At 38.0% G+C, this 13,993-nt stretch overlaps 1 protein-coding gene across 4 annotated transcripts in view; it reads left to right on the plus strand.

Annotated features, from left to right (window-relative positions):
• LOC126359375 (uncharacterized) overlaps positions 1 to 13,993 on the plus strand; it is a 661,877-nt gene that overhangs the window by 631,155 nt on the left and 16,729 nt on the right. For all 4 annotated transcript variants that reach the window (XM_050007626.1, XM_050007624.1, XM_050007625.1 and 1 more), the window contains 4 exons: positions 1,835 to 2,027; positions 2,321 to 2,492; positions 7,338 to 7,491; positions 7,586 to 7,698. In XM_050007626.1, the coding sequence (XP_049863583.1) occupies positions 1,835 to 2,027; positions 2,321 to 2,492; positions 7,338 to 7,491; positions 7,586 to 7,698 (632 nt within the window). The remainder of the gene's footprint in view (positions 1 to 1,834; positions 2,028 to 2,320; positions 2,493 to 7,337; positions 7,492 to 7,585; positions 7,699 to 13,993) is intronic.

Here is a 13,993-nt window from a genome sequence, read left to right on the forward strand (position 1 = left end):
CAGACACATGTCCACGTAATATATTTTCTTTCTTTGTGTGTGAGGAAGTGCATGTGTGTGTTTGTGTGTTATTTTATTGTGCCTGTTTACCGGCGCTTTCCCACTTCGTAAGTCTTGGAATATTTGTTTTTAATATATATATATATATATATATATATATATATATATATATATATATATATATATATATATATATATATATATATATATATACCCCCCTCGTCCCACCTAGTCCAGATTAATGAGGTTTTATTGCACTGAAATTCTTGAGAAGTTCTTAAACCTGCTGAACTTTACTCTTAACAGGTACCAAGTTACTGTAAAAATATAAACAAAGGACAGTCATAATAATGAACTTTGTAAAATACTGTCTACATGATTCTCATCAGGCAATGCCAGAAATGCATGTAATATGTAAGACCTCATAAAATCCAGATTTCCAGTTTGTCCTGATTTGTTTGTTGTTTTCTTATACTTTTCTAACACAACAAAGTGTGGTGTGTAGTTGGTACGGAACAGTGTATTTACAGTTGTTCGATTTGGAATGCAGATAGCAGGGAGATCACTTGTCCCATGCTTCCAGCTACTGTGGCTATGCTCAGTGTGATTCTGTTCTTTACAGAGTTCAGCAGCTGTGCTGGTATTGTTCTTTCATTTCATGTTTTCAATGTGTGTGTGAGTGAAATGACTTCAAAGCAAAAGAAAGTGGTCATTTCAGTGCACAAAAAGTTGGAAGCGCTAAACAGAATAGACAAAGGAGAACTGCTGGGAAACATAGCTACAGACAATGGTGTAGGGACATCACTTGTCAGACTGGAGAAAAACTGAAAAGAAATTGAAGATTCAGCTTCAAAATGATGGGTGAAGACAGTCTGCAGAACAACAATACAGCACAGAAAGCTGGAAATCAAACACTGTATGAAGCATTATTCACTGAACATTGGTCAGTGAGAAAAGAGATCACATTGTTCCAATACCTGGTCCACTCCTGCAGGAAAAGGCAAGAAACTTAAGCAGGAAGCCATTCGTTGATGATCTAAATTTCACAGCCAGCCCAGGTTGCTTGGAAAGATGGAAAGCTCCTCATGCCACATGTAAGGTTTCAGTGACTTAAGTTTTTTGGGGGTTGCAGTGGATGTAGGAAACTTCCATGAAGAATTTGAAGAAGTATTTCCTTCAGAAACTTAAATCCTCACCAGGTTTATAGTGGAGATGAAACTGGATTTTTTTATCAGATGATGCTCACTAAGACACTGATTTCCAAATTACATGACTTGAAAGGGTTATAGGAGGTGTATAGATCAATATATAATTATGGCATGTATAAGTGCATTTGGAAGACACAAAAATCCCTCTCATGTTGGTATGAAAATCAGAAAATCTGACAGCATTGAAACATAAATTAGTATTGTTTGCCAGTTATGTGCAGATCAAATATTTTTTGATTATCCAGACTTTCAGTTATCCAGATTACATTTGGTCCCACATACATCATTTTTTGAAGTTGCTATTAATGTGTATTGACAGAATGGACATCACTAGTCTAATTTGGGACAACTCTATATTAAGGGAACGTAAAATTATACATTAAGATGATTTTGTTTGTAATAGGAAGCAAACCAATGTTTTCCAATGGCACTGGGCATCGCGTGCGCGCGCGCACGCATTTGTGTGTGTGTGTGTGTGTGTGTGTGTGTGTGTGTGTGTGTTAGTTTTACTTGTCCTGCCACTGAATTTTAAGTTTCTTAGATCGATGGTCTAATGACAGTGATTTATCCAATCAAAGTGCAATATGTTTGGACCTTTTTTATGAATATTATATTGATGTAAACAGGTATGAGAAGAAAGTTCAGCTGACCAAAAGATACATGGAGCATCTTGGCATTGATTTGCTATCAGCGTCAAATCTGGGAACTCTTGACAAATGGGAGATTCCACGTGATAGAGTAGTCATCAACCGAAAGCTTGGAGAAGGAGCATTTGGCACTGTGTATGGAGGAGAAGCCCACTTTGCTGAGAAAGGATGGGTATGTCTGATCTAGACTGTAGTAAGCTTGTTCATTAAACACTCAATAATTCAGTGTTAAGCACCCTATGTCACACATTTCACACTAGTTTGCAGAATATGCATGCTGCTGTAGATGCATGTAAATTTAGTATGGAATATTTGAGTTTGATGCAATTTTGTTCAGATTTTAGTATTTCAAGAGGTTGTGTCATGTTTACATAAGTTGGATAGTATTCTGGATCTATGTTTACAGCTACAAATTCTTTCAAAGTGATTGTGACAATGCTATTAAAAGTACATGTGATGTTCTAGGTTGCAGTTGCTGTCAAAACATTGAAGGTTGGTTCTTCAACAGAAGAAAAACTGGATTTCTTAAGTGAAGCTGAAGTCATGAAACGCTTTGAACACAAAAACATCGTAAAACTATTGGGTGTCTGTACAAAAAATGAACCTGTCTACACTGTTATGGAGTTTATGCTGTATGGTGAGATATATATATTAGCATAATATATTACAAACCTAAGGTTGTAGTTCTAGATAACAAACTAAATTATAAGAAACTGAAATGTCATCACCTCAACTGCATCACATTGGAACAAATTTCAGAATTTTCTACAGCCATTTTTGTATTCATTTCAGCAATGTTTTTTTCTTGGTTCACTTCCTTCTTGACACAACATTGTGAGAGAGCCTTTCAAGTGTAAAATATATACAAAAAGTGAGTCTTTGTGTGTGTGTGTGTGTGTGTGTGTGTGTGTGTGTGTGTGTGTGTGTGTGTGTGTGTGTGTGTGTGTGTGTGCAAGGGGGGGGGGGGGTGAGAGAAAAAGTGGAAAGAATGGGGGGGGGGGAGAAAAAGGGGGGGGGGGGAAGGTGCTAAGTTCACAAAAACGATTGTCATTTGAGTGTAAGGAACCTTCATTGGGTGTGAAACATTTATGTAAAAAAATTAAGTCTCATTATAGGGGAATTAGTAAAACTAGCAGCTGAAGTGTGAGGAAGTAGAGTAGTTCTGTCATATGAAAAGATAAGTTTTTAATTTCTGCTTTACAGAACTTTTTAGTACGTTTTTCATTCTATAGAAAAAGAGAAATGAGTAATAGGAAGACAAAGAAAGTACACATAAAAGAGAGACAAGTTACAGAAAATAATCATTGGTATCAGTGGTGTAAAGCAGATCATATTCAAGTACCAGACTACTTGTTTCCAGTTTCAGGGATCCATTAAATCCCAAGTTAAAATCTAGTTTGAAATATATCATGAGGGGTCAATGAACATTTAGGATAAATATAGGCAAATGGTGAAGAAAATAGTGCACTGGCTTCTTCCAATTCTTGTCCACAGTATTCATATATCTTTCCTCTCTCTTGCCCTTCACAGTTTATTAATATCCAGCAATATGCTAAATGGTGGAAATGGTTTCCTTGTCTGCTTGCACATTTGTTCCCTTTATTTTCTAATGTTGGTATTTTAAAATCTTAATAAACAGTAAATTAAGATAATTATAGTTATTTGGGCTTCTGTATTCAGAACAATGGTGTCAAGTGACTGTCAGAATTATCTTGTTAAGAAATGTATTTAAAATTGTGCATTTGCAAAATCACATCTGACATGTTTTTACAGTGGTTATAATTCAGTTTATCTGATCTACTTATTTATTAGTGTCAACCTGTCATTATATTGTCAGATATTTGCTGTGACTGTATTGGAATGGATTACTAATTGTATTTACCTTTTGCAAACACATGTAAATTCACAATTTGTTGTCTAGCATGAAGGAAATAAATCTGTATTCTAGATGAAGTAGCATGTTACTAGTTGTTTCCTGCATGCACAGGATTGCCACAAGTTCTAGGAATCAGGGAATATTAGGGAATTTCAAATGTGCCAGGGAAATCTGGCAATGTCAGGTAAATTGGAAAAAAACCAGAAAAGTCTTGTATTTGTCTCAGTAGGTGAAGATGTTTGTTTATTGAGATGTCATGCATCATCACTGGCTGGGTGCAGCTGCGTACATGTGGTGCTTCCCTACTCCCTCACTCTTAACTGCTTCTCCCCTTTCTACCACTCCCCTCAGTTTGCAACCAATGCTGCCACCACTTCTTGTCCCTAGCCTAGCAGCTGCTGGCAAGAGACAGGGAGGCATGAGGAATGGTTTGTTTGGATCTGATTCTCAGAGACTGTTGGTGAAGTGGCTGGAGATGGAGATCATGTGAGCATGAGATGTGTCTGAGTGATTGTGTGAATGTGTGTGTGCTCTAATTTTCTGATAAAAGCATGGCTGTGTGACTGCCTTTTGTATGTGGTGAGAAGTAATGCCTGAAATTTGGTATTCTCGACAGAATCTTCACACTGTGTATCTAGGAAGGCCGAATTACCTAAAGATTTCGAAAATGGAATGTCCCATGTGTCTAGCTCCAACTACCACCCCGCATTCAAAGTATGCCAAATCCCGTTGTGGGGCCATAATCACGTCAGACACCTTTTCACATGAATCACCTGAGTACAAATGACAGCTCCGCCAATGTACTGCCCTTTCATACCTTGTGTAAGCTATCGTATGACTTTTGTCACCTCAGTGTGTAATCCTTACTCTGTCTGACCAAAAAGTTCCGAGACCGATTTTATTCCTGGTGTACAAGTCTTGACAGTGCAGTAACTAGTGCGACACCTTGAACTAACTACTGCAAGCAACAATGTGCATTCTCTCAGTTAGTTGTGAGTAGTCAGTGTTAAGTATTGGATGTGGAGTCGTAGTGTCAGAGTTGATGTGTCACCAATCCCAATGGAATTACATCTCTAAATGAGTGTACAGGACATTCTACAGACTATTTTGAAGAAGAGACAAGTGTGCGCAATGTTTTTTACCCCAGACCTCGACTCCCACACTTTAGATATCATGTATCTAAAAATTTATTTAATTTTAGATCGAGATGTAGGTGGGTGTGCAAATTTTAATATCAGTTCATCAATAAGTAGGTATTTGCTTTGTTCAAATCTAATATATAGCATGTAGAAACTTGGAAATCAGTGTGCGATCCACCCAGATTCAAGAGAAAAGTTTTATAGCAGAACAGATCGGGAACATTTTGAAAACATATGTATGGAAACGAGGAGCTTTCAACACTGTCACGCTGTGCAGAGCATCAGAATGTATAGAGGAACATGTGTACCCCACATTACCGTACCAGCCATCGTACCTCACTGAGTAGACTGCTGGGACATCAAACTCTCATTCACCATGGAGCTATGGTTCTTATCCTTGTAAGATTACTATTTTTTTTTTAACAAAGATGTCCGCTCCCTATTATTTCTCGTCGTTTATAAGCAGGACAGCATTTTATCACATGACAATAGCCTATCACATAACAGCGGGGTGCATTAAACTGCATGCATGTGTCAATAAACTACGCAGTGCAAATCCATGAGTGGTCCCATTACATTCATGGAATGCAGCTTCCCAATGGAGTACACAAATGATGAATATGTCGATATGCTTTTGGTGCTGGGTGCATGCAGTAACTAAGCCGACGCCACTGCTGCTGATGCTCATGCATTTGCTGCACAGTACCCTCAAAGGCACCAGCCTGATAAGAAAGTTTTTCGTCCTGGAGCAACACCTTCGGAAAACCGGTAACCTTCGTCCACGACTAAGGGGCAGAGGTCGTCCAATGACTAGACGTACTCCACAGAGGACGCAATTCTTAAAATGCTCACCAATTGCCACAGCAAAGTACCCCTGATATTGCACGGCAGTTTCAAATATCTCAAACTGATTGTTTAAGTATTTCACGGTGAAGAACTGCATCCATATCGCTATACGGTAAATCAACACCAGTTGCCAGAAGACCGCATTCGATGGAAACTGTTTTTTGAATGGCTTTTTCACCAAGTGAAAGATAACGAATATTTTATAAATAACATGATATGGGCTGAAGAATCTAGCTTCACTCATTGTTTTCAACCTTCATGACAGCCATTATTGGTCGGAACACAAGCTTTCGGGCACACTTTGGCATAAATCTGTGAGCTGGAATTGTGAGAGGAGTGGTTTTGGAGCCTTACCTATTACCAGATAAGGCACCCCTTATTGTATATCATATATTTCTTTGCAATACTTTGCCTGTCGCCCATCTGCAGCTCAGCAATCATCTTCATGTTGAGTTGATACCTGCTTCCATGAGTATTGATTGCCCAAGTATTTGGGCAAGTTATCATTGCATGGATTAATCATTGGGTCTCATTTCATCAGCATGGTGTCTGTGACACATGAATAGCTGGCTATGCAAGTGGACATCCATGATGGTCCGAAACTGCAGGCAATTTCTTTCAGTCTCTCTTAACGGATCAGGCCTGCCAATCTGAAGCCCATCATTTCCCACTAACGTGCAAGCCCTGCCCATCAGATCTAGCCTCACCAATATGCCCGCAGCCTGAGTTTGTTTGTGTGTGGTGTAATGCAGTGGATTTTTGAGGTTTATCTGTGGAATGTGGTGCTCCTTGCCAGGTCAGAGGCCGCCGGTGATGGATTACAGGAATTGTGACTGTTTCACCACAAGTACATTTTACAGAGCAGATTTTTATAGAATTTCATTTATTCTAGTACATTTTTGACACTTTTAAAATAGTTTTAGAAAGCATGGATGTTAAAAAGTAGAAAATTGGGGCAGTTGCTGGCAGTCTGTACTTCTTGAAAGAAAGATCACACAGTACCTGTAAAAGAATAGACATAACACAGTGAGTAATAACCGACAATAACAAATGTAGTAAAACCAACATTTTATTGGTGATCACCTACTGTGTTGGTTTACACAACTCTTCCACACATTAGACACTTCTTTCAAGAGGCCTACTTTTTTGTGGGGATATCTCTGAAATCAGCAAAGGTATTTTAAATCTGCTGTGTGACTCCAAGGAAATGTGTATTTTTGTCCTCAAATGTATTTCGTTTTATTGAAATAAAATGACATCAGTGGTCTTAATGAAACATACATACCATTTGGCTTGCTTCCTCCACCTAAAAACAGTTCATTACAATAGAGGCTGGTGATAGAACTTAAGATTTTTGCTCACATGGTTAGAAATACAGAAGTTCATACATTTTCTTGTCAGATAATGTCTTTACTTACCCTTGAGATCCCAAAATTTTTCAGAGAAAAATGCTAAAAAGTGTCTGGGAATCAGGGAAATATCAGGGAATTTCACTTGTGGTAATTTGTGGCAACCCTGATGTAGCACATGCTTACTCTACATACTGAGTGCACTTGAGTCTTTTGTGCATTTCCAAGAAGCAGATGATGTACAGGTTTATCAACATATATTTCCATTACAGGGGATCTGAAAACATTTCTTCTGGCTCGGCGACATTTAGTAAACGACAGACTTACTGAAGAATCAGATGAAGTATCAAGCAAAAAGTTGACTTCAATGGCTCTGGATGTAGCAAGAGCACTCAGCTACCTTGCTGATTTGAAATTCGTTCATCGGTGTGTACAACCAACAACTGTGTATTCAACTTTCATGTAATTTTTAAAATATTGGAATTGTTGCTTAACAAATGCCTTTGTTTGTTTGTACTAGTGATGTCGCATCACGGAACTGTCTTGTCAATGCTGCTCGTGTGGTGAAACTTGGAGACTTTGGAATGACAAGGCCAATGTTTGAAAATGATTACTATAAATTCAACAGAAAAGGTAAGACTGTGTGATATATTCACACTTATATAATGAGAATTTAGTGTTATCTACTTTTCTTGGATGATAAGAAATGTTCAGAGCTTCCAGGAACCTGAAATTTGTTTTAGAGATTGTTTTGAGAAGTGGAAAATTGTAGTGTTGTCTGTTTTTTAGCTATACATAACATTGCTTTCTGTTTCTCATACGGTTTACTTCTGAAAAAATGAAGATTTATCTGTTTTTGTCACGTAGCTATAAATGGAAGAAATTCACAATTGAGAGGAGAGGAAAAACAAGCAGTTCTTTTACTAAATCATGTATACCTTGCATAGGAGAGAGTGCTCAAGTCCTATATAAAGAATTTTAAGTAGACTACTTTACCATAGGTGGGAATTTAAGGAGATGGGACCTGGATAAACTGAAAGAACCAGAGGTTGTACAGAGTTTCAGGGAGAGCATAAGGGAACAATTGACAGGAATGGGGCAAAGAAATACAGTAGAAGAAGAATGGATAACTTTGAGAGATGAAGTAGTGAAGGCAGCAGAGGATCAAGTAGGTAAAAAGGTGAGGGCTAGTAGAAACTCTTGCATAACAGAAGAGATATTGAATTTAATTGATGAAAGGAGAAAATATAAAAATGCAGTAAATGAAGCAGGCAAAAAGGAGTACAAACGTCTCAAAAATGAGATCGACAGGAAGCCAAAATGGCTAACCAGGGATGGCTAGAGAACAAATGTAAGGATGTAGAGGCTTATCTCACTAGGGGTAAGAAAGATACTGCCTACAGGAAAATTAAAGAGACCTTTCGAGAAAAGAGAACCACTTGTATGAATATCAAGAGCTCAAATGGAAACCCAGTACTAAGCAAAGAAGGGAAAGCAGAAAGGTGGAAGGAGTATATAGAGGGTCTATAGAAGGGCAATGTATTTGAGAACAATATTATGGAAATGGAAGAGGATGTAGACGAAGATGAAATGGGAGATACGATACTGTGTGAAGAGTTTGACAGAGCACTGCAAGACCTGAGTCAAAACGAGGCCCCGGGAGTAGACCACATTCCATTAGAACTACTGACGGCCTTAGGAGAGCCAGTCCTGACAAAACTCTACCATCTGGTGAGCAAGGTGTTTGAGACAGGCAAAATACCCTCAGACTTCAAGAAGAATATAATAATTCCAATCCCAAAGAAAGCAGGTGCTGACAGATGTGAAAATTACCGAACAATCAGTTCAATAAGTCATGGATGCAAAATACTAAATCGAATTCTTTACAGAATAATGGAGAAACTGGTAGAAGCCGACCTCAGAGAAGATCAGTTTGGATTCCGTAGAAATATTTGAACACGTGAGGCAATACTGACCCTACGACTTATCTTAGGAGCTAGATTAAGGAAAGGCAAACCTTCGTTTCTAGCATTTGTAGACTTAGAGAAAGCTTTTGACAATGTTAATTGGAATACTCTCTTTCAAATTCTGAAGGTGGCAGGTGTAAAATACAGGGAGCGAAATGCTATTTACAATTTGTACAGAAACCAGACGGCAGTTATAAGAGTCGAGGGGCATGAAAGGGAAGCAGTGGTTGGGAAGGGAGTGAGACAGGGTTCTAGTCTCTCCCCAATGTTATTCAATCTGTATATTGAGCAAGCAGTGAAGGAAACAAAAGAAAAATTTGGAGTAGGTATTAAAATCCATGGAGAAGAAATAAAAAAAATTGAGGTTCTCCGATGACATTGTAATTCTGTCAGAGACAGCAAAGGACTTGGAAGAGCAGTTTGGAATGGATAGTGTCTTGAAAGGAGGGTATAAGATGAACATCAACAAAAACAAAACAAGGATAATGGAATGTAGTCGAATTAAGTCGGGTGATGCTGAGGGAATTAGATTAGGAAATGAAACCCTTAAAGTAGTGAAGGAGTTTATTTGGGGTGCAAAATAACTGATGACAGTCAAAGTAGAGAGGATATAAAATGTAGACTGGCAATGGCAAGGAAAGCGTTTCTGAAGAAGAGAAATTTGTTAACATCGAGTATAGATTTAAGTGTTAGGAAGTCATTTCTGAAACTATTTGTATGGAGTGTAGCCATGTATGGAAGTGGAACATGGACGATAAATAGTTTGGACAAGAAGAGAATAGTAGCTTTTGAAATGTGGTGCTACAGAAAAATGCTGAAGATTAGATGGGTAGATCATATAACTAATGAGGAGGTATTGAATAGGATTGGGGAGAAGAGAAGTTTGTGGCACAACTTCACTAGAAGAAGGGATCGGTTGGTAGGACATGTTCTGAGGCATTGAGGGATCACCAGTTTAGTATTGGAGGACAGTGTGGAGGGTATAAATCATAGAGGGAAACCAAGAGATGAATGCACTAACCAGATACAGAAGGATGTAGATTGCAATAGGTACTGGGAGATGAAGAAGCTTGCACAGGATAGAGTATCATGGAGAGCTGCAGCAAACCAGTCTCAGGACTGAAGACCTCAACAACAACAACAACAGCTTCATCATCATCATCATCATCATTCATTATTATTATTTCTACATTTTATTACTATTTCAGTTCTGGAACTGCATTTAATACATTCTGTTTTTAAAGGACTTTTTGTCAATTGCTTCACCATGCTCTTGAGTGTTTTTCAAAATTATATTTTAAAGCTTTTGATAGCAAATTTGAGTTCTGGAAAAGTTTGAACATGCATGCAACCCATTATAATCTATGAAACACTGAGAATTAGTTTCATTTAGAAAGGCCTGATAAGATTTGAACAATTAAGTAATGCTTTTGTGTTAATTTTCATCCGTATAGTTTTAATTTCTTTTCCCACTCCTAGCATGTGAGCCATCTATAATCGCTTCACTGTTCATGGGATGTTAAACACTCATCTTCCTTCCGTCTATTCCTCGCTGCATCTCTCAGCTACCAAAGAAACTTGAGTTTATATTCCCGTGCACTGCCCTTCATGTTCATAATCTAACTAACAAGTCCTTCACAATAAAAAAACATTTGTACATCAGCATCATCGTCTTATTTTTTAGCACACAAATTTCAAAATAGAAAAACTGTCTTTTTCTTTCATGCTAATTGTTGATAGGCACATGGGACTACTGTTAAGAAAAGTCTGCATTTGAAACTTCCTGGTAGATTAAAACTGTGTATGTCAGACCAGGACTGAAACCAGGGGCTGCGCCTTCTGTGGGATGTTGCTGTACTGACAGAACTATTGAAGCATGGCTCTCAACCAGTACTCACAGCTTTATTTCCACCAGCACCTCATCTCCAACTTTCTAAAGTTGAGTCCCGGGCTGGCACACAGATTTAATCTGCCAGGAAGTTTCAAATCTATACACAGTCCACTGCAGAGTAAAAATCTAATCTGGAAACAATTTTTCTAAAACATCTTTCTGCAGTATCCGTTCTTCCTGGAGTGCTAGTCATGCAAGGTTGTTGTTGTTGTCTTCAGTCCTGAGACTGGTTTGATGCAGCTCTCCATGCTACTCTATCCTGTGCAAGCTGCTTCATCTCCCAGTACCTACTGCAACCTACATCCTTCTGAATTTGCTTAGTGTACTCATCTCTCGGTCTCCCTCTACGATTTTTACCCTCCACGCTGCCCTCCAATGCTAAATTTGTGATCCCTTGATGCCTCAAAACATGTCCTACCAAACGATCCCTTCTTCTAGTCAAGTTGTGCCACAAACTTCTCTACTCCCAAATCCTATTCAATACCTCCTCATTAGTTACGTGATCTATCCACCTTATCTTCAGTATTCTTCTGTAGCACCACATTTCGAAAGCTTCTATTCTCTTCTTGTCCAAACTAGTTATCGTCCATGTTTCACTTCCATACATGGCTACACTCCAAACAAATATTTTCAGAAATGACTTCCTGACACTTAAATCTATATTCGATGTTAACAACATGCAGGAGAATTACTGTGGAGATGGGGAGAGAGGAGATGAAGCGGCTCAGTCAATAGAGAATTTGGTCGCAAAAGACAAAGGTTCCAAGTTTGACTCCCAAACTGACCCACAGTTTTAATCTGTTAGGAATCAGACCAGCACACACTCGTATGTCCACAGCTCATGGTCTAGTGGCTAGCATTGCTGCTTCTGGATCATGGGATCTCGGGTTCAATTCCCAGCCAGGTTGGGGATTTTCTCTGCCCGGGAACTGGGTGTTTGTGTTGTCCTCATCATTTCATCATTATCATCATTCGTGATAGTGGGTACATTGGATTTTGTACAAAATTGGACTGTATAAAAATTGGGACTTTGTACGGGCTCTGATGACCACTCAGTTGAGCGCCCCACAAACCAAACATCATCATCACACTCTGCTTCAGAGTAAAAATTGATTCTGGAGCTCTATTTTTGTTTTTGATTCAACTTTGAATGTCTGTCTCAATGCTAAGAGTTTCCAGATCATATGAAATTATACTCAAAATTACACGTACAGTATTGGAAATTCGTGGGTGAGATACAAACTATAGAAAGTATAGTGTCAATCAATAGAAAGGCAATTAACTTCAACTATCTTTCAAACTATGTCCAGCAAAATTCTAGCAAATAAATGCATACGTGTGTGCTTGCGCACTTGCCCCCCCCCCCCCCCCCCTTCCCCCAACACACACACAGACACAGCTTAGATTAGATTAGATTTACATTCATTCCAATTGATCTGTATTGAGGAGTTCCTCCAGGATGTAGAACATGTCAGAAAAACAATAATACATGATAAATATTTACAACGGAAACAAATAAGCTAATGTACCTTCCCAGGTCCCAAGTGGAATGATCATCATTTTTTTCTTTTTAATGAACACTATACGAAAGAATCATTTTACAAACACTCATTTACTAAGATCCCATTAATGCACTGAATTTAAAATTAAAAAAAAAACACATTTTTTAAAAAAATTATAAGGTAATAAACATGTAATAAAACTACTACAATACTTATTTACAAGGTACACATTCCTGCACTGAAATGATGCAGAAGTTAGATTGCATTCACCCTCACTCACACACACACACACACACACACACACACACACACACACACACACACAAATCAGCTAGTTCTACCGAGAAATTTATCAATGGAGTAAAAGGAGTTGTCCACCAATAAATCCTTTAGGCTAATCTTACATTGAATTTCATTGTTTGTTAAGCTTTTTATGGCTGCTGGCAAGTATTTGTGTTCTTGAATAATGCATACCTTTTTGTACAGGAGTAAGTGACTTTAAATCCTTGTGACGATTGTTCTTATTTCTAGTATTGATTCCATGAATTGAGCTGTTCGTTTGAAAAAGTGATATATTTTTAATGACAAATTTAATTAAGGAATAAATATATTGGGAAGCAGTAGTATGTATCCCTAGTTCCCTAAACAGGCCTCTGCAGGATGTTCTTGAGTTCACACCACATATAACTCTTATTGCACATTTTTGTGCCCGGAAAACTTTAGACTGGCTTGATGAATTACCCCAAAAAATAATCCCATATGACATTATTGAATGAAAGTAAGCATAGTATGCAAGCTTTCTCATTTTTAGATCCCTTTTGTTTGACACAATTTGCATTGCAAATAGAGATTTGTTAGACACTTCAGCAGTTCTGTCATGTGCTCCTCACAGTTGAATTTATTATCAAGCTGTAATCCCAAGAATTTAATACTGTCCACTTCTTCTGTCTGCTTGTCATCGCATGTTAGGCTTATACACATGGGACACCCCTTACAAGTTCTGAAGTGCATGTAGTGTTCCTTTTTTTTTTTCTTTTCCAAAGTTTAGTGACAAAGAATTGGCTAGGAACCAGTGATTTATGTCCACAAATATTTTATTAGTCAATCTTTCTAAGAATACATTTGATTTGATATTTATTGCAATGTTTGTACCATCGGCAAACAAAACAAACTTGGCATCTGGTAATTTTACTGATGAAAGGTCATTGATATACACAAGAAAAAGTAAGGGCCCTAAGATGGATCCTTGTAGGACCCCACATGTAATTAGTTCTCAGTTGGATGATGCCTAATAGCTTAATACATGTCTCTTACCTAATAACACCCTTTGTTTCTTGTCAGAGATATAAGATTTGAGCCATTTTGCAGAATTTCCTGTTACATCGTAATATTCTAATTTACTTAAGAGGATATTGTGATTTACACAGTCAGATGCCTTTGACAGATCACAAACCAGTTGCCTGTAATTTTTTGTTTAATGAAGTAAGTACATTTTCACTGTAAGTGTATAGCCTTCTCAGTATCAGAACCCTTTAGAAATCCGAACTGCGACTTTGACAGTATGTTAT

The sequence above is a fragment of the Schistocerca gregaria genome, chromosome 1 (assembly GCF_023897955.1).
Source record: "Schistocerca gregaria isolate iqSchGreg1 chromosome 1, iqSchGreg1.2, whole genome shotgun sequence".
NCBI lineage: Eukaryota > Metazoa > Arthropoda > Insecta > Orthoptera > Acrididae > Schistocerca > Schistocerca gregaria.